This window comes from Oncorhynchus masou, chromosome 25, assembly GCF_036934945.1.
Source record: "Oncorhynchus masou masou isolate Uvic2021 chromosome 25, UVic_Omas_1.1, whole genome shotgun sequence".
NCBI lineage: Eukaryota > Metazoa > Chordata > Actinopteri > Salmoniformes > Salmonidae > Oncorhynchus > Oncorhynchus masou.
The window spans coordinates 22,648,979-22,673,601 of record NC_088236.1 but is presented as its reverse complement, the minus strand read 5'-3'; the positions used below and the strand labels follow the sequence as shown (position 1 = coordinate 22,673,601).

The following is a 24,623-nucleotide window of genomic DNA, read 5'->3' as shown; positions in this document are numbered from 1 at the left end:
CCTTAACCAGAAATCGTGGCTGGATGGCGGCATTCGCGCAAAACTGAAAGTGCGAACCACCGCATTTAACCATGGAAAGAGGACTGGGAATATGGCAGAATATAAACAGTGTAGTTATTCTCTCTGCAAGGCAATCAAACAAGCGAAATGTCAGTATAAGGACAAAGTGGAGTCGCAATTCAACGGCTCAGACACGAGACATATGTGGCAGGGTCTACAGGAAATTGCGGACAAAAAAATTCAAACCAGCCACGTTACAAACACCGACATCTAGCTTCCAGACAAACTAAACACCTTCTTTGCCCGCTTTGAGGATAATACAGTGCCACCGTCGCAGCCTACTAACAAGGACTGCGCCCCCCTCTCCTCTTCTCCGTGGCTGAGGTATGTAAGACATTTAAACATGTTAACCCTCGCAAGACTGCTGGCACAGACGGCATCCCTAGCCACATCCTCAGAGCATGCACAGACCAGCTGGCTGGTGTGTATAACGACATATTCAATCGCTCCCTATCCCGGTCTGCTAATGGCCACCATTGTTCCTGTACCCAAGAAGGCAACGATAACTGAACTAAATGACTACCGCCACGTAGCACTCACTTCTGACATCATGAAGTTCTTTGAGAGATTAGTCAAGGATCATATCATCTCCACCTTACCTGCCACCCTAGTCCCACTTCAGTTTGCATACCGCCCCAACAGGTCCACAGACGATGCAATCGCCATCACTCTGCACACTGCCCAATCCCATCTGGACAATAGGAATACCTATGTAAGAATGCTGTTCATTGACTACAGCTCAGCATTCAACACCATAGTACCCTCCAAGCTCATCATTAAGCATGAGGCCCTGGGTCTCAACCCCGCCCTGTGCAATTGGGTACTGCACTTTCTGATGAGCCGCTTCCAGGTGGTGAACGTAGGAAACATCTCCACTTCGCTGACCCTCAACACTCGGGCCCCACAAGGGTGGGTGCTCAGCCCCCTCCTGTACTCCCTGTTCACCCATGTCTGCGTGAACAGGGAGTATTTTCCACCATAATTTGCAAATAAATTAATTAAAAATCCTACAATATGATTTTCTGGATTTTTTTTCCTCATTTTGTCTGTCATAGTTGAAGTGTACCTATGATGAAAATTACATTCCTCTCTCATCTTTTTAAGTGGGAGAACTTGCACAATATGTGGCTGACTAAATACTTTTTTGCTCCACTGTATATGTACATATTCTCAGTCACCCCTTTAGATTTGTGTGTATTAGGTAGTTGTTGGATAATTGTTAGATTACTTGGTAGATATTACTGCACTGTCGGAACTAGAAGCACAAGCATTTCGTAACACTCGCATTAATATCTGATAACGATGTGTATGTGACCAATACAATTGGATTTGATTTGATTTGGATTGGGACAACATTCCACAGGCCACAATCAACAACCTGATCAACCCTATGCGAAGGAGATGTGTTGTGCTGCATGAGGCAAATGGTGGTGACACCAGATACTGACTGGTTTTCTGTTCCATGCCTCTACCCTTTTTTAAAGGTATCTGTGACCAACAGATGCAAATCTGTATTCCCAGTCATGTGAAATCCATAGATGATGGCCTAATTAATTTATTTTAATGGACTGATTTTATTATATGAACTGTAATTCAATAAAATATTTGTTGTTGCATGTTGTGTTTATATTTTTGTTCAATTTACATTAGTCTGATTTGGAATGAAGAATCCGCAAGTTCCATTTGCAAGTCTACCTAGCTGTTCATACTCTTGATGCTTTTTAAATGCTTTTGCTTTTTTAAATGCTTTTGGTCTTTAAAACATGAGGTTGTGTTTTCTGTTTCTCTGACCTGTGTATCTTGGTCTCTTTAACCTCCCTGTCTCTCTGCCTTCTCTACCCCAGGAATGTGAGTTCGGACGGGGCCGAGGCAAGGCGCAGACTAAGGGAGTGTGAGGGGCTTGTGGATGCTCTGCTGCACGCCTTGCAGTCAGCTGTGGGCAAGAAAGACATGGACAACAAGGTGAGCCTCCAAACCGACCGATATTACTGTATCTGCATTGCCAATATGTCATCTGTTCATTGGAGACATTTAATACCGTGGATGCGGATCTCTTAACTGCTGAGTTTTGCTGTTCTCCATCTAATTTCCTAGAAAATAACCAGTCCCTTTCATATCATATTGCTTGATCAATCTGTATATGTTTGAATTGACATTGTCCCTCCCTCTACCTCTATCCCCCCACCAGTCTGTGGAGAACTGTGTGTGTATCATGAGGAACCTGTCTTACCACGTTCACAAAGAGATCCCAGGGGCCGAGAAGTTCACAGACCCGTCCGTTCTGCAGGCCCCGGGCTCTGCGGGCCCTCAGAGGAAGAAGAAGGATGATGCAGGCTGCTTTGGCGGGAAGAAGGCCAAAGGTAAGAGGACCAAACAGAGGGAGACTCGCGAGGCCCAGTCCCAAGACATAGGCCCAGTTCCAAAACGTAGGCCCAGTTCCAAAACGTAGGCCCAGCTTCAAAATGTAGGCCCAGCTTCAAAATGTAGGCCCAGTCCAAAAACGTAGACCCAGTCCCAAAACAAGTCTCTTCCATGGACCGCCAGTGATGACTGATCTGTAGGAAGCACCTATTAACAACAATACAGAAAAAAATCTCACTTTTCTCCTTATTTAGCATTCAGTTACAATGGAATCTAAACCTGTATGCTATTTGCAAAATGGGCCATGTCCGTTTGTATAGTTAACTGTATGTACCCAAGCCTATCACACAGTTCTTCAGCTCTTTAGAGCTCTATTCTCCCTAGACAGTTACAGTATTTAGTATAGGCTACCTCTGGTCCTAAACAGATACAGTATGTCATTCGTATATTTGCCACCTCTCAATCACTGGCTGACTAATGGCTGAACAACAAGCAGAGCTCCCTCTCCCACAACAAATAATGATGGAAATTAATCACTTAGCCAATGATGTGAGACCCAATTTCACTGACCTTTCACCCCTCAGGGTCCAGAGAGGGACGCCAATGATTTAGAGGCCAAGAAAGCACTGGAGCATGTGTCTAAAAGTGTGTGTGTTTACAGATTAATAACATAGATGACAATCTCAAGCGAATTAGCCAGTGGGCTTCTATTGTACATAGCAGTTAATTAGGTGTGTTTAGCCTTCCCAGGCCCTTGAGGTGTACTTTGAAGGAGAGATAGCCTACATTAAAAAAAGCTAAAAACGGCCCTATAAAACCAGCATGAGTGCTGGAAGGGGAGTTGGATCTTTCAGGAGAGCTGTTTAGACAACAGTCTTTCACAGCAATTATTTACATGATAAACGCTCTAAATTACCCCCCTCGAATTCTGACACTTGCCGTTAGAGCCATTACCATAAATTGACGCTTCAGGCCAACTTATTTAGTGAATGCTAATGGTTGCTTTTTGCATTTCTCTTTTTATTCTTGATTCCTATATTCCTGTGCTGTTATGTGTGGCTGGCTTAGTGCCTTATGTGGCAGTGACTGACCCTCTCTCTCCTCGTTTGTGGCACTACAGTGTAGTGATACACACACGCACATTGGTTTTACTATCCAAGTGGGGACCAAAAAATGTAGTCCCATCCAAAATCCTATTTTCCCTAACCTTAACCCCAAACACCTAACCCTAAACCTAACCCTAACTCCTAATCCTAACCCTAACCGTAACCCTAACCCCTAAACCTAAAATACAATTTTTCCTTTTTATTACTGGCGAAATGTCCCCAAATGTTCCTTGTTTTACTATTCTTCTGAGGACTTTTGGAACACAAATGGATAGTAAAGTTAGACCACACACTTTTTTTCTATAATGAGCTGAGCACACTGACACCACAGCCTCTTTGAGCACTGTCCCAAAAGAATACCTGTGGGGTGCTAATGGGATTTACTCTCCGCTTGTCTACTTTTAACCTATATACTTGTTTCTTTCCTTATATTCCCCCACTCTCTCTCTTGCTCTCTTTCTTTCCCTCTGCCTCTTAGTGCTGAGCGATTAAAACCAGTTAAATGTAATGGAAAATGTAATCTACGTAATCCCCAAATGTAATTATTTGTCTTGTGCGTCTTACTCCAAAAAAGGAAAAAATCTCACCTTTCTGGTAATTTCTGGATTTTGTCAGACAGCTCTGCAGCTAGCCTAGCTAAATAAGATGACTAAAGACAGAAGAGTATGGGGAGTACAGAGATTACGTTGTCTGGTTGTTTGGCTGCTACTGCTTAAACCCAGATGAGATGATGACTTTAAGGAATTACAAATAATAAAATAATAAAATAAAAACTAAGTAATATACACAACTGAAATATTATATTATTTCATAGTAATTTCCAATTTTTCTATTGATGGTCCCAATGTGGACCTGACAGAGAAGGGAATATTTTCTATGTTTTGGCAATTGAATGTTCATTATTGTTGGCTGTGGAACGTCCATTAAAAAGCTCAAAAATAAGTGTAATGTCATTATTTCATAATTTATATATGCACCCATCCCGTTAGCGGGATCATATTTGTCAACCACCGGCGAATTGCAGAGCGCCAAATTAAATCACTAAAATTATTTAATTTTCATGAAATCACAAGTGCAAAAAGCAAAACACAGCTTAGCTTGTTGTTAACACCTGGCTTGTCAGATTTCAATAAAGCTTTTTGGCGAAAGCATACCAAGCGTTTATGTAAGCACATCTCACAAACGGCTAGCAGCCAAGTAGATTGGTCACGAAAGTCAGAAAAGCAATAAATTAAATGGCTTACCTTTGATGATCTTCAGAAGTTTGCACTCACGAGGCTCCCAGTTACACAATAAATGTTCCTTTTGTTCCATAAAGATTATTTTTATATCCAAAATACCTCCATTTGGTTGGTGCGTTATGTTCAGAAATCAACAGGCTCGAGTGGTCATGACATCGCAGACGAAAATTCCAAAAGTTATTTATCCATTATTTTACCAGATAAGTTAACTGAGAACACATTCCCATTTGCAGCAATGACCTGGGGAATAGTTACAGGGGGGGGGGGGCCAGATGGGGAATTTAGCCAGGACACTGGGGTTAACACCCCTACTCTTACAATAAGTGCCATGGGATCTTTAATGACCTCAGAGAGTCAGGACACCCATTTAACGTCCCATCTGAAAGACAGCACCCTACACAGGGCAGTGTACCCAATCACTGGCACCCAGCCATACAATGACGAGATGTGATCTTTCTCTCTCATTTTTCAAAATAAAAGCCTGAAACTATGTCTAAAGACTGTTCACACAATGGGGAAGCCATAGGAAAAGGAATCTGGTTTATATCCCTTTAAATGGAGCGAAGGCAGGCTATGGAACGTGGAACTTTCAAAATAGAAGCCACTTCCTGGTTAGATTTTCCTCGGGTTTTCGCCTGAAATATCAGTTCTGTTATACTCACAGACAATATTCTGACAGTTTTGGAAACTTTAGAGTGTTTTCTATCCTAATCTGACAATTATATGCATATTCTAGATTCTGGGCCTGAGAAATAGGCAGTTTAATATGGGTACATTTTTCATCCAAACATCAAAATACTGCCCCCTACACACAAGAGGTTAAAATAATAATTGAAACCGAAATTGTAAACTGTGGTAGTTTTGTAATACTCTAACCGAAACTGAACCACTATCGCTCAGCACTACTGACTCTATTTCTCCTTTCCCTCCCTTGATTTCTTTCAAACATACAACCCCCGCCCCCCCCCTCTCTCTCTCTCTCTCTCTCTCTCAAATGTACAGCCCCAAGTTGACTGAAGTGTTTACTTGTTATTGTCACCTCTAATCCTCACAACCTATTTTATCATTTACTCTTCTCTTCTCCCTGCTTGTGTTTTTGGCATTGCTGCTGCTTCCTTGGCTAACTATAGAGGAATGGTTTAATCAAGGTGAGTGTCCTCATGTCTTGACTTAGCACACCCTCTCATCCCTCCCCTTATAGCTACTGTAGCATTAGTAGTTTGGATCTCCTCCAAAAGGTTTGAAGGACTTCAGGTGTTCCCCTCTTTATTTGCTGCACCCTTACTGAAGTTCTACCTCTTTCATCATGCCCCCCAACGTCATGGTGTTAGTAATCCAAACCCAGCCTAATCTCGGGGGTAGAGGTAGGGGAGGGCCAGGTAAGACGGGTAAGTCTGGGTAGTGAAAAAGAACCTGGGCTCTAGTTTTTAGTCCCAGCTTTAGACTGCAGTGCAGTTTCCCCTCAGCCTGCTGGTAAGTTATGTTTGAAATGTTAACGGTTGAGTCTCACATAGTGACATAGGCATGTCCCCTCCCTGTTGAGGATATGGATGGAGAGAGGTTCATTAGCTGGCCCTTCTGTAGTCACCTGGCTCCATTACCCTCCCTGCATTATTAAAGGGGATTTCCACCTGCCATCTCTGGGAAGGGCTGCTACTAGACTTGTGTGTGCAGTGATGCATGTTTCTGTGTGCATGTGTCTGTGCATGCATGCGTGTGTGTTCATCTGCGCGTGTGTGTGTGTGGTCCTGCATTGTCTCTAGGACATTGTCAGTGAACTCTGTCAGGTTGTCTCTGAATGTGGCATTTACATATGTTCTCTCTGGCTCTATCCAGCCAGAAAAAACGGCGAGAATGACAAAAACTACGATACGCTGGATCTACCCAAGCGCACAGAACCCACAAAAGGTAGGCTTGTTCTGTCAATGAGGTTTACTTAGTTCAACTTCAACCTGTTGATCCTTTTCTTGTCACTGAAAGGGAGAACATCCCAAATCCATGACTGCCATTGACTTTCTGTCAAATGTAATTTCAAGAGAAATTACCAAATTAGCCTTGTTTTGACAATAATGCTACCAATAAATAAATCGGCTTATCATGGATGGTTTGGTCTGACTGGAAGGATCTCAAGTGTTGCACTTGCTTACACATGCTAGAGTGGCGTAGGGTGCCATTTAATTTTTGTTACTTCTTAAATTGCCACCTTGACAGATGACTGCTGCTGATTTGATGTCTTTAGCTGGGTTGATATGATAACAACGCCTTTGCTAGCAGAGATCCCAGGCCATTTGTGAAGCACTCCCAAGCATTCGTGCTGCTTTACATGAGAGTTGAATAGCAGCCAATGTTTCATGTTCTGTAGCCTATGAGTTTCAGGGACACAAATAGTTACAATGGTGTAAGCAAGTGGGTCATCTTGTGAGGTAAAGCAGCTGTGTAGGAAGTGAGTCTCTTCCAGCCTCTCCAAGTCTCTCTACTGTTGAACCTGGCTATGATTAACCTAGCCCACTGTAGATACAGAACCTGAGAGGACCAACAGACAGGGGACTGTTGCAGTATTCCCCTCTCTTTAGCTGAGCTTGCACCAAACTCAAAGATTCATCTTCCCAAGTCTTTATATGTCTATAGGCCTACTTTAAGAATAAACTGATACTCTAAGCAATGTCTTATCAAAATTGTTTACTTATAACATGAGTCCCTACATGTACTGCTTATTTCTAATACACTTGAGGAATGTTATGCCACGATGAAGCGGTTTGCTGTACTGCTGTACTGGTCTACCATCTGGAGCTTTTGATACAATAAATATAGGTTGTTTACTGTTGTACTGTTCCTTCTACTGATTTAATGAGTACTTGTCTTGTGTCTCTGTGCAGAAACGTTTCCATCTTCGCCCTTTTCTCCTCGCCTTTCTAAAGAATAAACACCTCAACCAGTTGCTACAGTCAAACAACATTGGCATGCAGCCACCACAACAAATCCCTTTCTGCTCTGCCTTTGTGGGTGTTTGCTTGGGTGTGTTTGTGTGTGTGTGCGCACTCACCTGTGTTATTCTGTCTGCATATAGCAGTTGAGAGAGATATGTGTGTATGTTGTGGGCTGAGGTATTCACACATCAGTGCCTTCCTCATGTCTAATGGCAACCATTCGGTCAATAGCACTTCCTATGTGGCTACAATTAGCCACATTAGCAAGCTAAATTAGATTACAATTAATTACGGTGCTTTACAGAGGTAAGCCGATTCTGCCTCCTTTTTATCACTCTAAAATCAAGTAAGCAGAAGAGCTGTGAGGAGGATAATTAGCATGTTCCATAGGTTGCAGTCACTGGACGCGCTAGGCACCCTAGGCTAGCTGCAACACAAGCTGGACTCACTGGAAGTGCTAGGCATGCTAGGCTAGCTGCACTACAGGCTGCACTCACTGGAAGTGCTAGGCTAGCTGCAACACAGGCTGCACTCACTGGAAGTGCTAGGCATGCTAGGCTAGCTGCAACACTGGCTGCACTCACTAGAAAGTAGCAATTGGCTGGCTGCAATTTGATCAAGTTTCAATGGCACACATTCAGAAATAATCCCCCCTCTTGTCTTGCTTCACTGCTGTGATTTCATCTAGGGATATAGTGTTGAGATGATGCGTGTTTGGGAGAGAAGTTGCTATATTTCATGCATGAGGATGAAAACATGATTTTTTTTGGTGTTTACCTGTACTACATATACATTATGTAAATGTGGTGTGAAGTAAACGGATTAACATGATGACAGGTAAAGCTACGGTGGCACTAAGTATGTCAAACTTGGATTATTGCTCAACTGGATTCATCCTTTTATAGTAGCTACAGTAGTAGGATGGCAGCTGTTGTCTACCCATGATAATTCAAATAGGATATTACACTCACCTACACTGTTTATTTGTCTATGATAATCCTGTGTACTGTGTATGTACTTTCACGTACAGTGTAAATTCATTGTATTTCCCCCTTGTTTATTTTAGAGAATGTGGGGATAGGACAACTCTTCTCCCCAAATGCACTGGCGGAGCTGAAATAACAGGGACAGATTTGTGGGAGATTTCATGTTTATTTCAACATCACTTACCAACATGCAGGAGTCTATAATTACGGTAATACCCAGCGTGAGATATAGGTCTCCAGCAGTGTATTGAAACACAAACTCACTCACACATACACACACACTAGTAGTGATTGGTCTGCACCCGGATGAGGGCGTGGAGGAAGACGTTATGGACATGAATAATTTCAGGGACATAATTTTGAATTCACTATGAGTTTGTTTTTCTGTGTATAACTAATTGTCCCTGCCTGATTGCACTATAAAGAGGTGCTGTTGATAGAACATAGATCATTAAAGGACTTCCAAAGTTCCTGTTATTGCATTATTCATGGTCCCTGAGAGGAGAACAGAGGCGCTGGAACAAAGTAATTAAGAACTCTGAAAGAAGAAAGCATTTCATTAGGGAGAGAGAGAGAGTGTGTCAGCCAGCAAGATGATGGAACACTCACCCCAACGTTAATTGAAACGGCACAACGTTAAACCTTTTGCTTTGAGGAAAGGTCAAGTACGGTGTGGGAGTGTGCGCGTGCGTGTGCGTGCGTGTCAGAGAGCAGAGGGAAATCGCTTCAAAAGAAAACAGTTTTCTTTTGGTTTGCTTCTTCAGTACCGGATGTGTGCGGAGAGAGAGAGGCAGGAGAGTGGAATGATGCGGTTTTGAAAAAGCAGGAACAGTCTTGAGTCAAGTATTCAACCCCTTTGTTTTGGCAAGCCTGAATAAGTTCAGGAATAAAAAAAAACAACTCACATAATAAATTGCATACAATAATAGTGTTTAACATTATTTTTTAACGACTACCTCATCTCTGTACTCTACACATAGAATTACCTGTAAATTCCCGTGAATTTCAACCTCATATTCAACCACAAAGACCAGGGAGGTTTTTGTAATGCCTCACAAAAAATGACACCTGTCGGTAAATGCATTTTTAATGTTTAAGCAGACATTGAATATCCCTTTGAGCATGGTGAAGCGATTAATTACACTTTGAAATTGTATTTGTATTTATTAGGGATGCCAAGGCCGCAGCTACTCTTCTTGGGGTCCAAACACACCAAAGCACCCACATTACATATACAACAAATTATATAACAGTGAACTATGTATGTACTGAATGAGCTAAAGATAGAACAGTACATCATATAACATCCCTACACCACCACATATCCACAACACAAAATGTTCAATACTACCATATAACAATATCACAATCTATGCGTATCCATGTGTCTGCACCTTTGTGTAGTTAATGGTGTATCAATACACCCAGTCACTACAATTATTTTAGTTTTTGAATTATTTAGGACTAACTTATTTTTTGCCGCCCACTCTGAAAGTAGCTGCAGCTTTTTGTTAAGTGCTGTAGTAGCTGACGTGTATAGTGTTGAGTCTTCCCGAATACATAGACACAGGCTTTGTGGCATGTCGTTAGTAAAGATTTAAAAAAGTAAGGGACCTAGACAGCTGCCCTGGGGAATTCCTGATTCTACCTGGATTGTGTTGAAGATTCTTCCATTAAAGAAAACCCTCTGTGTTCTGTTAGACAGGTAACTCTTTATCCACAATATATAAGGGATGTAAAGCCATAACACATCAATTTTTCCAGCAACAGACTATGATCGATAATGTCAAAAGCTGCACTGAAGTCTAACAAAGCCCCCACAATATTTTTTTCATCAATTTCTCTCAGCCAATCATCATTCATTTGTGTAAGTGGTGTGCTTGTTGAATGTCCTTCGATATAAGCGTGCTAAAAGTCTGTTGTCAATTTGTTTACTGTAAAATAGCATTGTATCTGGTTAAACACCATTTTTTCCAAAAGTTTACTAAGGGTTGGCTGATTGCCTGATTGGTCGGCAATTTGAGACCATAAAGGGAGCTTTACTATTCTTATTTTATAAATAAAAGTCACCTTTATTTAACCAGGTAGGCCAGTTGAGAAGAGGTTTTCATTTACAACTGCGACCTGGCTGTCACATTCTGACCTTAGTCCTTTTATTATTCTTCCATCATCGACGACCGTTACAGAATCACCCACCACTAAAGGACCAAGCAGCGTGGTAATGGGCAGCAGCAGCAGCGATCTCAGGACTCCTGGACATGGGAGAAGATCCTGGACGGCAAAGGACCCTGGGCACAGGCTGAGGAATATCACCGCCCCAAGGCAGAGCTGGAGGCAGCGAAAGCTGAGAGGCGGCGGTATCAGGAGGCAGCACGGCAGCGCGGCTGGAAGCCCGAGAGGCAGCCCCAAATATTTATTGGGAAGGGGGACACGGGGAGTGTGGCTAAGTCATGTAGGAGACCTGAGCCAACTCCCCGTGCTTACGGTGGAGAGAGAGGGACCAGGCAGGCACCTTGTTATGCCGTGAGGCGCGCGGTGTCCCCGGTGCGCAGGCATAGCCTGGTGCGATACATAGCAGCGCCTCGTATCGGCCGGGCTAGAGTGGGCATCGAGCCAGGTGCCATGAAGCAGTCTCAGCGCATCTGGTCTCCAGTGTGTTTCCTCAGGCCGGGGTGCATGACACCAGCCTTACCTATGGTGTCCCCGGTTCACCAGCACAGCCCAGTACGGGCTATTCCACCTCGCCGCACTGGCCTGGCTACGGGGAGCATTCAACCAGGTAAGGTTGGGCAGGCTCGGTGCTCGAGACCTGCAGTGCGCCTCCACGGTCCAATCTATCCGGTGCCTCCGGTGGCAGCCCCCCGCACCAGGCTGTCTCTCTGTCTCCTCCCTACAGGTGCTCCTGCCTGTCCAGCGCTGCCAGAGCCTTCCTCCTGCCCAGCGCTGCCAGAGTCTCCCGTCTGTCCTGAGCTGCCAGAGTCTCCCGTCTGTCCTGAGCTGCCAGAGTCTCCCGTCTGTCCGGAGCTGCCAGAGTCTCCCGTCTGTCCGGAGCTGCCAGAGTCTCCCGTCTGTCCGGAGCTGCCAGAGTCTCCCGTCTGTCCGGAGCTGCCAGAGTCTCCCGTCTGTCCGGAGCTGCCAGAGCCTCCCGTCTGTCCGGAGCTGCCAGAGCCTCCCGTCTGTCCGGAGCTGCCAGAGCCTCCCGTCTGTCCGGAGCTGCCAGAGTCTCCCGTCTGTCCGGAGCTGCCAGAGTCTCCCGTCTGTCCGGAGCTGCTAGAGTCTCCCGTCTGTCCGGAGCTGCCAGAGTCTCCCGTCTGTCCGGAGCTGCCAGAGTCTCCCGTCTGTCCGGAGCTGCCAGAGTCTCCCGTCTGTCCGGAGCTGCCAGAGTCTCCCGTCTGTCCGGAGCTGCCAGAGTCTCCCGTCTGTCCGGAGCTGCCAGAGTCTCCCGTCTGGCCAGGTTGATGAAGACGGCTGCACAGTACTGTCTTTTATCAATGGCGGTTATGATATCGTTTATTACCTTGAGCGTGGCTGAGGTGCACCCGGGACCAGCTCGGGAACTGGATTGCACAGCGTAGAAGGTACGAAATGGTCAGTGATCTGTTTGTGAACTTGGCTTTCAAAGACTTTAGAAAGGCAGGGCAGGATGGATATAGGTCTGTAACTGTTTGAAGAGGGGGATGACTTTGAAGAGGGGAATGACCGCTGCAGGGGGATGACCACTATACTTTGAAGAGGGAGATGACCACTGCAGCTTTCCAATATTTAGGAATCTCAGACAATACGAAAGAGAGGTTGAACAGACTGGTAATAGGGGTTGTAACAATGGTGGCAGATAATTGTAGGATGAGAGGGTCCAGATTGTCTAGCCCAGCTGATTTGTACGGGTCCAGGTTTTGCAGCTCTTTCAGAACATCTGCGATCTGGATTTGGGTGAAGGAGAAGCTGGGGATGGTTGGGCAAGTAGCTGCAGGGCAAGTAGCTGCAGGGGATGTGGAGCAGTTGGCCCGGGGTTGAGGTAGCCAGGAGGAAAGCATGGCCAGCCATGGAGAAATGCTTACTGAAATGCTCGATTATCGTGATTTATCAGTCCTGACAGTGTCGTGATTTATCGGTGCTGACAGTGTTTCCTAGCCTCAGTGCAGTGGGCAGCTGGGAGGAGGTGCTCTTATTCTCCATAGACTTTACAGTGTCCCAAAACATTTTGGAGTTAGAGCTACAGGACGCAAATTTCTGTTTGAAAAAGCTTGCCTTTGCTTTCCTAACTGACTGCGTGTATTGGTTCCTGACTTCCCAGAAAAGTTGCATATCGCGTGGTCTATTCGATGCTAGTGCTGTCCGCCACAGGATATTTTTGTGCTGGTCGAGTGTCAGTCTTTGTTCCTGGCATGTAATGCCTAAATTTGCTAGTCTTGCCAATGAAAAAATATTAGTTGGCAATATCAGTGGGTTTTGTGATGAATGAGCCATCTGATTCAATGAATTATGGTGCTCCAAAGTTTACTATAATTTGTTCATGTGTCTTTGTTTCATAGTGTAGTTTCTTCTTATTATTCAGCTTAGTCACATGATTTCTCAATTTGCAGTACGTTTGCCAGTTGTTTGTACAGGCAGACCTATTTGCCAATTCTTTTGCCACATCCCGCTCAACCATGCCATTTTTAATTCCTCATCAATCCACTGGGATGATTTAACAGTTTTTACAGTCATCTTCTTAATGGGTACATGCTTCTGGTTGCTCGTCTGGTTGCTCGTAATTACACACCACGGACCAACAAATATTATTTACATCAACACCGTGGGATTCACGACAAAACATATTGTATGACTTCTTATGCGCTATATTAGGCCCAGCCTTTGGAACTTTGGTTTTTCTAGATATGGTTACTATATTGTGATTTCTACATCCTATGGATTTGGATACTGCTTTCAAACAAATTTCTGCAGCATTAGTAAAGATGTGATCAATACATGTTGATGATTTGATTGAACCAGGTTGCAGGCACTAGTTACAGTTTGAAGCTTTCTCTTGAGTGGGCAGCTTGATGAAAGCCAGTTAATATTTAAATCACCCAGAAGATATGCCTCTCTATTGATATCACATATATTATCAAGCATTTCAAACCAGAATGGGCTTTAGGTGAGGCATAGGAGCCAGAAGCCATATTACTTCAACAGTATTTAACATGAGATCGTCTCTATGCTTTACAGGAATGTGGTTCTGAATATAAACAGCCACACCTCCACCTTTGGCATTTCTGTATTTTCTGTAGATATTATAACCATGTATTGCTACCACTGTATCATCAAAGGTATTATCTAAGTGAGTTTCAGAGATTGTCAGAATATGAATGGCATCTGTTAGAAGCAAATTATTGATTTCATGAACCTTGTTTCTTAAGCTACATATGTTAACATGGGCTATTTTTAACACTTCTGGGATGCTTGATTGTTTTTCTTGCTTTATTGGGAAGCTTAGCAGAGGTAGGTAGACATGCTCTGGCTATTTATGTTAGTACAGGGTGAGCTGCACGCAGTGGAATTCCTTCTAAGACACACCACCTCAATGCTAACAGTATAACTCTGGTTCATAGGCACATGATTACTGCAAACAATAACTGTAGGATCAGCAGAGGCATTCAGGGCAGTTAGAGGGACATACATTAGGTTACTTACATTGTGTCTTCCAACACCCCTGGTATAATGTACATTTGCTGAAGCATTATGACAACTCAGCGACACAATGTTAGGGATTAAATTAGCTGCACTTGGGCCATTGATAAGTCATTGTCTCAACACAGCCTTATAATGATGTGAAAAGATCCAGAAACCCAAATGATTTTGGTGGATCCCATCCTTCTTATAATACAAGCTTTGTTTCCACAAGGTATCAAAATTGGCAATACATGTAACACCCACAGAGCTGCAATAGTCTCGTAGCCAGTTATGGAGGGCTAAAAGTCTGCTGAACAATTCCATGCCATGATTTAGGGAGGGTAGAGAGTCAGAAAATATGGGGTGTTTGTTGGTGTCAAGTAGTGACCCAATCAGGTCTTTAAAATCCATATTCAACTGTTCTGAGCTGTCCTTCATAATGTTTGGGGGAAATCCAACACATCACTGAGCACCGCTATTCATATTTTTAAGCATGGTGGTGGCTGCATCATGTTATGGGTATGCTTGTCATCAGCAAGGACTACGGATTGTTTCAGGATAAAAAATTAATGGAATAGAGCTAAGCACAGGTGAAATTTTAGAGAAGAACACTAGAAATGTTCCTAAAAACATGTTTTTGTCATTATGGTGTATTTTGTGTATGTAGATAGGTAGGGAAAACTATATTTAATCTATTTTGAATTCAGGCTGTAACACAACAAAATGTGAAATATCTTAAGGGGTATGAATTCTTTCTGATGGCACTGTGTGTGTATATTTATATATATATAAAACTTGTTTTTCAACCACTCCACAAATAGTTTTGGCAAGTCGGTTAGGACATTGTGCATGACACAAGTAATTTTTCTAACAATTGTTTACAGACAGATTATTTCACTTATAATTTACTGTATCACAATTCTAGTGGGTCAGAAGTTTACATACACTAAGTTGACGGTGCCTTTAAACAACTTAGACAATTCCAGAAAATTATGTCATGGCTTTAGAAGCTTCTGTTAGGCTAATTGACATCATTTGAGTCAATTGGAGGTGTACCTGTGGATGTATTTCAAGGCGTACCTTCAAACTCAATGCCTCTTTGCTTGACTTCATGGGAAAATCAAAAGAAATCAGCCACAAGTATGGTTCATCCTTGGGAGCAATTTCCAAATGCCTGAAGGTACCACGTTTATCTGTAAAAACAATATTAAGCAAGTATAAACACCATGGGACCACGCAGCCATCATACCACTCAGGAAGGAGTTGTTATGTGGATATATTGAAGCAACATCTCAAGATCAGTCAGGAAGTGAAAATTTGGTCGCAAAATGGGTCTTCCAAATGGACAATGACCCCAAGCAGACTTCTAAAGTTGTGGCAAAATGGCTTATGGACAACAAAGTCAAGGCATTGTGCTGCAGCCTCTGGGGCCTTTCAGAACAGGTGTGTATATATACTGAGATCATGTGACAGATCATGTGACAATTAGATTGCACACAGGTGGACTTTATTTAACTAATTATGTGACTTCTGAAGGTAATTGGTTGCACCAGATCTTATTTAGGGGCTTCATAGCGAAGGGGGTAAATACATATGCATGCACCACTTTTCCGTTTGTAATTTTTTTCATTGGTGGGTGGGGGGTTTTCCTAGCCACTGAGCCCAGGTTAATGAGGCCACATTGTTGACCAAAAAGGCAGCCAAAAAGTTAATGAATTCATACAGCCGAATAATAGTTCATAATAGATCAATAATTTATTTCACATATTTCATGTCAATATTCCACGTTTTTGTCATAATAGTAGAAACAAGTCTGGTTCATAATAATGGACTATTCCACCCTGACAGAGTTCCCGTGAATTGTTTTACGCAATATGATTGAAAACGTGACTTTCATTGAAATGAAGCTGCAGCAGTGAGGTGCTTTTAGAGCGGGTCAGAGAAAAGAAAAAAAAGGAAAGAAGATAGGTAATTGTCCTGTTAAAATTCTAAGTTAATGCATTTATTTAGTAAAAAGACAGTAGCTGCTGATAATACTGCTATTGTTGTATGTATGTGTACAGCGCGCCTTTGTCTTACTATATGTGGTCCATGTATCAGATACATCAGATACACTGCATTTGGAAAGTATTCAAACCCCTTGACTTTTTCTATGTTTTCAGACCCTTTACTTTAGTACTTTGTTAAGCACCTTTTGCAGCGATTACAACCTTGAGGCTTCTTGGGTAGGAGGCATGGTACACCTGTATTTGGGGAGTTTCTCCCATTCTTTTCTGCAGATCTTCTCAAGCTCTGTCATGTTGGATAGGGAGCGTCGCTGCACAGCTATTTTCAGGTCTCTCCAGAGATGTTTGATGGGTTCAAGTCCGGGCTCTGGCTGGGCCACTCAAGGACATTCCGAGACTTGTCCCTAAGCCACTCCTGCTTTGTCTTGGCTGTGGCTGAGGTCTTGAGCACTCTGGAGTAGGTTTTCATCAAGGTTTTCTATGGACTTTGCTCCGTTCATCTTTCCCTTGACCATGACTAGTCTCCCATTCCCTGCCGCTGGAAAACATCCCCACTGTAGGATGCTGCCACCACCATGCTTCACCGTAGGGATGCTGCCAGGTTTCCTCCAGACTTGACGTTTGGCATTCAGGCCAAAGACTTCAATCTTGGTTTCATCAGACCAGAGAATGTTGTTTCTCATGGTCTGAGAGTCTTGAGGTGCCTTTTGGCAAACTCCAAGCTGTCATGTGCCTTGAACTGAGGAGTGGCATCCATCTGGCGACTCTACCATAAAGGCCTGATTGGTGGAGTGCTGCTGAGATGGTTGTCCTTCTGGAAAGATCTCCCATCTCCACAGAGGAACTGGAGCTCTGTCAGAGTGACCATCGGGTTCTTGGTCACTTCCCTGACCAAGGCTCTTCTCCCTCGATTGTTCAGTTTGGCCGGGCGGCCAGCTCTTGGAAGAGACTTGGTGGTTCCAAAACGTATCAAAATGTGGAAAAAGTCGAGGGGTCTGAATACTTTCCGAATGCATTGTACATGGGCTACATATAGTAAGATAGAGGGGAGCTGTTTCGCTCACTCGGATGCTTTCTCCAGTGAGATAGTTTCTGCAACTTGCGAATTGAAGGAAAGTTGGCAGGTGCATAGTACACTGTTCAGATGCTAGATTTTTTTGGGATGACCGTGCAAAAGTAACCTACTTTTTAAAGTGATTTGTTTGACAGTTTGACTGGCCTAAGCCTAGGGCCTCCAAATCACTAAGTCTGCCCTTGTGCAAGAGAGAGAGGGGAAGCCATAGCATTTCATGGTATGACTCCATAATGCTTTAACGGCTTGATTTACAAGTGCAGCATTTCATTTAAAGGGTTTTAAAATGTCAACAACAACAAGAGTGTTACTATTGTGACATGCTTCTTCGTTTTTTCTCCCTATAGTGTCCCGGTTGAGTTATCTATAGTTGTCTAATGAAATTTGACTGTTAGTTCAGAGGCAAAGCGTAGACTGTGGATCGGAACTGAATGGAGAATCAGGCTTTAGAGTCATTGTTTTTCTCTCAACTTTACTCATCACAGGTACATTTATCACATTAGCAAGCAGAACCCGAAGTCTGGGAAAGGTTCTGGAGGAGCAGATGCAAAGTTGGGTAACTGAATGACGGTTTGTGTTGTTTGTTCTGTCATTCTGTTAGCGTCATTCTGTTACCAAATTTTGCATCTGCACTGTTCTTCAAGTTTGTGTTTTTGTAAGAATGTCTGTGGAAATTGCTAAAAGTAGTTGTATGGTTTGTTTAACTTTGCAATCATTGGTTTTTCTTTAATGTACAGTTTAGAGGGAGTAATCTTAGTCTCACCATCATCCTGTTACTGTGGAATTGCCCTCCTGTGGATTCAATGTCAGAGAAGAAGTGTTCTTTTCACCCTGACACAGAAACTTACCTGAACTCCCAAATCCCTAACAGAAAGTAAACACCTTCTATGTTCCCTTTTTTTTACTCTCCAAACTCATCCGTTTTATTTTGTGTAATAAATAGAGATGTGAGTCAGAGCGACATCATTCCAAAACGGGAGGGAAAGTTAGGGCGTGTCGACAGCCGCCCCAAGTGAAAGTAGGAAGTCAGTAAATAAGGGCCAGTGCCAAACACCTCCTGTGACCTCACACATTCGCACACACACACCTCAAACTCACAGCAACCGTCAGATAAAACATGTATGTCTGACTTTACCTCGCTGCCAGGAAACACTAGGAGCAGTCCCTCATTCACTGTCATTAGATGGGCCTGCCATGTGAATGTACATTCATGCCACGTAGAATAGAATAACAACATACACTTCCTGACTGTGTACACGTAATAACCCTATAGCCTTCCATAACATCATGCCTAGTGAGATCACTAGCCCAGTCTCTATTCTGGAATGGAATTGTAGGCATGGAATGTGATGAATGACTGTTTTGTCTTTGAGTAACCATTCCAGTCACCATATTCAGTCACAAAGTAGGCTATAGAATTCTCCATGGACATAAATAATCCAATGGAGAAATAAATCCTCTGAACTCAGAAACAATGCAGCACTTAATGTGAAGTGTGTGTGTTTGTGTTGTGTGTGTGTGTGTGTTTCTGTGTGTAGGGGAGCTTAAAGGCCAGCTTTCGAGCCTCTCACCATGCTCTCTTAACTTAAGTGTGCCATTACTGGCAGCTCCCCGGCTATGAGGGGATGAGATTATAAATAAGTTATTCTCTCTGAGGCCAGCTGTTGGGATGCCACCCATCGTGATCCTTGGTCATAACAGAGCGTGGCGCTGCCAGCCTGTCAACCGTTGCATGCCAATCACACTCTGCTGGGCTCTGTATCTCATCTCCTACCGCTGCCTCTGAAACAAAAACATCACGGAATGGGCCTACAACCGACATGGCGTAATCATTTAAATTGTCAACGCCTCCGCTCTCAGTGGACGCCGCTGCAAGCCATATCATTCAAACAGTTGATGATGAACAGAAATAATGAACATGAAAGGAAAGAATGAAACCAAAAAAAGGGAAGAAAGCCACATGTTATTTCAGACCGACAACGTGGGTCACTGCGAATGCACTGAGGGTTCAGATAACCCTAAGGTCTGGGAGGTCCCATGTTGAAATGCTGTTGCTTTGGCTTTGTTAAAATTAACTTGGTGTGCACTAGCGAGCTAGTGTTTGTCAGGTGTGTGTGTGCATATACAGTATGTGTGTGTGTGTCGGTGTGCAGGGTGGGCGCTGTGGAAGTGTGTTAAACCTGATAGCAGATAGCCATCTTTGATTGCACTAGTCTTCCTGTGGTCTGCAATCCTCATATCCTCATGACCACTTCCTCTCTCCCTGCGAGATCCGTAATGAAATGTTTCTCATTTTCTACCAGAGCCGCCTTGTCTCTCTCTAAACAGTGTTTTCAGCTCTGCAGGATTGAGCTGGAGAAAGGAATGGGTGGCGGAATCCAATCCACAATAGCCCACAATATCTTCACGACTCTCCGGATGATTTAATGTCCCGGCCTTCCCTCTAAACCAGAATGGCTGGAGCGATAATTACATAGGAGAATTAGAAGCAGGAGCGAAGAATGCAAGGAGCTTTATCCCACCAATGGGAGCCTTTGTTTTGGCCCCTTTTGAGCCAAAACGGGATGCTTCTGCAAGAGATGCTTTAATCTTATTACAACCAGAGTAATGGCAGAGACACGACACAGCTGTCAGAGCCACTATGGAGGTTTGCACACCGAAGCCCCCCTAGGAATTCAATGTGACATGTTTTAGTAAAAAAAGTTATTAAATTAAATTTGAGTCCTAAAACGTTGTAAATGGGAGGGAAGTGTCACAAGGCCATGCAAAGTTTACACTGGCTGTTGGCCAACTAAATACACTCCCTGGGTTTATGCTGAAAGAGAGAAGTCATGTTTGAACTTCTGCTCAACTAAGTACATTCCCAGGGTTTACGTTGAAAAGGTCAAGTCCTGTTTGAACTGTAAGTCCATCTATTCATACAAGGTGACAGACCATAGGCCATTACCATAGTGTGTGATATTCACTAGAACAGTCTTCTACAATCTACAGGAAATATATTTTTTCTTTACTCTCTCACTAATATGTTTAGACTATCAGGGATTGAGATGCAGTCAACCTCCATCCCCATGTCCCCTTTACTGTTTCTCTTTTCATTCTACTCTCAGAGAGCGAGTGCAAAACACACACACACACACACACACACACACACCCCTGTGGTGCGGAGGACAAGGTGTTGTGCCTTTGACCATGAAGGTGGTATTATGTGTCCATTATTGTGTGCTGTTCATCATGCTGCTCCACAGACACGGAAGATTGCTTGTCCAAATGGAGCCCATAGATTCACAAGGCTGAGGCTGATGGAATATTGTGTGTTTGTGTGTGTGTGTGTGGCTACTATGTTCGCATATGTGTGCAGAGAAAGACTGGGATCTTTCTCTGCACAAATATTCATCATGACAGAGTGTTATGTTGTGAAGCCTGAAACAGACACAGGTGGGGGAAATCCTCCATCATCAAATACAGTCACTGTCCTCATCACACACCGATCCCCATCTCTCCCAGCTCCAATCTTATCGCCAAGCCTGCATCTGTCCTTGTCCTAGCTACAGAATCCGTGTCAGCCTTTTTCTCCAATCCCGAGTCAGAGCCTCAGTGCCAGCCCCAGTCACACGTCTACATTTGTCCCTGCCCACCTCTGCCTTACATCACGGCCCAGGTACTGACCAAGACAGAATCACACTGGATTAACTGCACCATAATCTATATTGGTCATTATCAAGATTTCTTCTCCCCCAAACATGATACATTTATTTGTCAGCTTAGTCTCCTAGCTCTCATCTGTCTATGATACCATTAGCAAGACAGGTGTCTAGTCTCTTAATAGGCTTTGATCTAAAATACACTAGCTCACTTTACAGTCGAGCAGTTGCAATTTCTCTTCTTTGTCTACCTCTGAGCTCTCCCACTCTCTCTCTCTTTTTCATTGTGTCATCCTCTTCCTTTCTTGAATCCCAATGTAAAAAGAAGCCTCTTGTTTCTCAAATCCTTGTCAGATGCAGTCGCCACGTGTTCGGAATGCCAATTCTCTGGTCCTATTTAACCAAAAGTCTGCATTGCTGACCAGCTGTCTAGTAAGTTTGTATTCATGCGTAGCAGCTTCACAACATCTTTACTTCCTGCTCTGCCTTCCAGGCTTTGTGAAGCGACACAAGGCAGCTAATATCAAGCATTTCGCTATACTCACATTAACATCTGCTAACCATGTGTGTGTGACACATACATTTGATTTGATTTGATTATTTTATCTCAGTTCTCTGTGGATGCCTTTCCCTCCATGTCTTTCCCTTGGTATTGGGTGTTCTGCTGGCGTTTCTAACATTTGTGTCTATCTGAGTACGTGATGAGCCTTGGCAAACAGTCGACACCAGCCATCCAGCCCTCAAGGTGATGCTGCAGAACACCAACCCTCTCGTCTCAGAAACATAACACTGTCTGGGAGACGTGTTGTTATTAAAAACAACACGAGATACTATCCTTCTCAAAAACCTGGACATTAATTCTAAATCTGCAGTGCCATTTCTATCTGAAGTGTATCACTTACTGAGGAATTATTGCAGGCATTATTCGAGGACTTTGAAAGGACATGTTTGACACCCCTCTCTTTCGTTTCCGTTTTAGCTTGTCAATCTCTCAGCTTTCACAAAATAAATAGACAGCTTTCCCATCATCCAGATGTCAGTGTGATCCTGTTGCTGTGGCTTCTAAGGAACAGATTTGTTAGTAGTGGAGGACATGGTTGCCATGGCAACCTCAGACCCATGCTATTTCTGTTTCAGTGGATACTCTACTCCTCTCTGTATTCTCTGCCCATTGTTCCCTCTAAGCTGCGGGTGTGAAGCTCCACCGGGACTGCCACGCAGAAGAAATATCAGGGTGCGCAGAGAAGCACGAGATTGAACTTCACTTAGCATTCTAGAGTTTTCCCCATTAGTTAACACTATCAACTTTTACTACTTTTGTTTTGAGATCAAAGGAAGATCTACAAGTTGCGATATGTGCACATTTGTACGTTTGTTCATATCTTTGCTAGTTAATGAGTTATTATAAATTAGTTTTAGCTCATTTGTAGTTTGCATTGGGGGAGGGATTTGCTTCCTACAAGAGCACAAAACATGAGCGTTTTCTTTTAAAATTTTTAAGATAAATAGTCAATAGGCACTGGGTGGCATAATTTGTCTGATTCTCTTTAATAATGGTATGGGAATAACAATGCATTTTCTTTTGTCAAGTGGTATCTTGCATCACACAACATAACATTTTCAGGATAACATTTTAATTCTCATGGAATGTAGGCCTACATTAAACACCACACATTGACTGCTACTGTAGGCTGAATGATAGAACAGTTATTTCCATGTTAAAATGCAGTGGCCACTCCTTAGCCAGTTCTTTTGCCCCATCTCATTCAACCAAAATCTTTTGTATGAGATTTTGGAACGTTGTCTTTCCTGGATATAGCCACTATATTGTGTTCACTGCATCCAATGGGTACGGATACAGCTTTAGAACAAAGTTATACAGTATTAGTAAAATTGTGATCGATACATGTGGATGATCTTGTTCCTGTAGTGTTTGTAAATACCCTGGTAGGTTGATTAATAATCTGAACCAGATTACAGGCACTAGTTACAGTGAGAAGCTTTCTCTTGAGTGGACAGCTTAATGAAAACCAGTCAATATTCAGGTCCCCGAGAAAGTAGACCTCTCTGTTTACATCACATACACTATCAAGCATTTCATATATATTACTTGGATAATGACTGTTAGAACTTGGTGGCCTACAGCATCACCCCAGAAGAAAAGGCTTTAGATGTGCGAAGTGAACCTGCAACCACAACACTTCAATAACACTTGACATAAGATATTCTCTAAGCATTACAGGGATTGGGCTCTGAGTATATACAGCAACACCTCCCCATAAGCATTTCTGTCTCTTCTATATATGTTATATCCTTGTGTTGACACTGCTGTATCATCAAAGGAATTATCTAAGCAAGTCTCAGAAATGGCTAATATAAATCAAATCTAAGTTTATTTGTCACGTGCACCGAATACAACAGGTTTACTTACAGTGAAATGCTTACTTGCTTACAGGCTCTAACCAATAGTGCAAAAAAGGTATTTGGTGAACAATAGGTAGGTAAAGAAATGAAACAACAGTAAAAACAGGCTATATACAGTAGCGAGGCTATAAAAGTAGCGAGGCTATAAAAGTAGCGAGGCTATAAAAGTAGCGAGGCTATAAAAGTAGCGAGGCTACATGCAGACACCGGTTAGTCAGGCTGATTGAGGTAGTATGTACATGTAGATATGGTTAAAGTGACTATGCATATATGATGAACAGAGAGTAGCAGTAGCATAAAAGAGGGGTTGGCGGGTGGTGGGTGGCGGGACGCAATGCAGAAAGCCCGGTTAGCCAATGTGCGGGAGCACTAGTTGGTCGGCCCAATTGAGGTAGTATGTACATGAATGTATAGTTAAAGTGACTATGCATATATGAAAAACAGATTGAAAGTAGCAGCAGCGTAAAAAGAGGGGTTGGGGGGTGGGTTGAATTTTATCTGATGTTAGTAAGTTATTATTTTCATTAACCTTATTTCTAAGGCTTTATATATTAATTTGGGCTATTTTCAGCCCTTTCCTGGGTAGCTTATCAAAGATGATGTCATATGGAAAAGAGAAAACAAAGCAAGAGAAAAAAAAAATATATTCAGCAGTTCATTAACGCCTAGCGTCGTCCGGGTTAGGGAGGGTTTGGCCGGTAGGGATATCCTTGTCTCATCGCGCACCAGCGACTCCTAACCAAGGTAGCCAGGTGCACGGTGTTTCCACGGTGTTTCCACGGGTTGGATGTGCGCTGTGTTAAGAAGCAGTGCGGCTGGTTGGGTTGTGTTTCGGAGGACGCATGGCTTTCGACCTTCGTCTCTCCCGAGTCCGTACGGGAGTTGTAGTGATGAGACAAGATAGTAGCTACTAACAATTGGAAACCACGAAAATGGGGAGAAAAGGGGGTAAAAAAAAGGTAAAAGTATCATTAATTTCAATTCCTTATATTAAGCAGACCAGAGAGCGGGGATGCAGGGACCAGGGATGTTCTCTTGATACGTGCTTGAATTGGACCATTTTCCGTTCAAAATGTAACCAGGACTTTTGGTGTCAGGGAAAATGTATGGAGTGAATTGTACATTATTTGCTTCAGGAATGTAGTGA

At 43.2% G+C, this 24,623-nt stretch overlaps 1 protein-coding gene across 13 annotated transcripts in view; it reads left to right on the top strand.

Annotated features, from left to right (window-relative positions):
- The window catches only part of LOC135513920 (splicing regulator ARVCF-like), a 411,972-nt gene that overhangs the window by 360,903 nt on the left and 26,446 nt on the right, over window positions 1–24,623 (top strand). For 9 of the 13 annotated variants that reach the window (XM_064936936.1, XM_064936938.1, XM_064936941.1 and 6 more), the window contains 4 exons: window positions 1,905–2,022; window positions 2,249–2,420; window positions 5,899–5,916; window positions 6,605–6,676. In XM_064936936.1, coding sequence (XP_064793008.1) covers window positions 1,905–2,022; window positions 2,249–2,420; window positions 5,899–5,916; window positions 6,605–6,676 — 380 coding nt within the window. The remainder of the gene's footprint in view (window positions 1–1,904; window positions 2,023–2,248; window positions 2,421–5,898; window positions 5,917–6,604; window positions 6,677–24,623) is intronic. The other 4 variants (XM_064936939.1, XM_064936935.1, XM_064936942.1 and 1 more) reach the window with 2 other exon arrangements.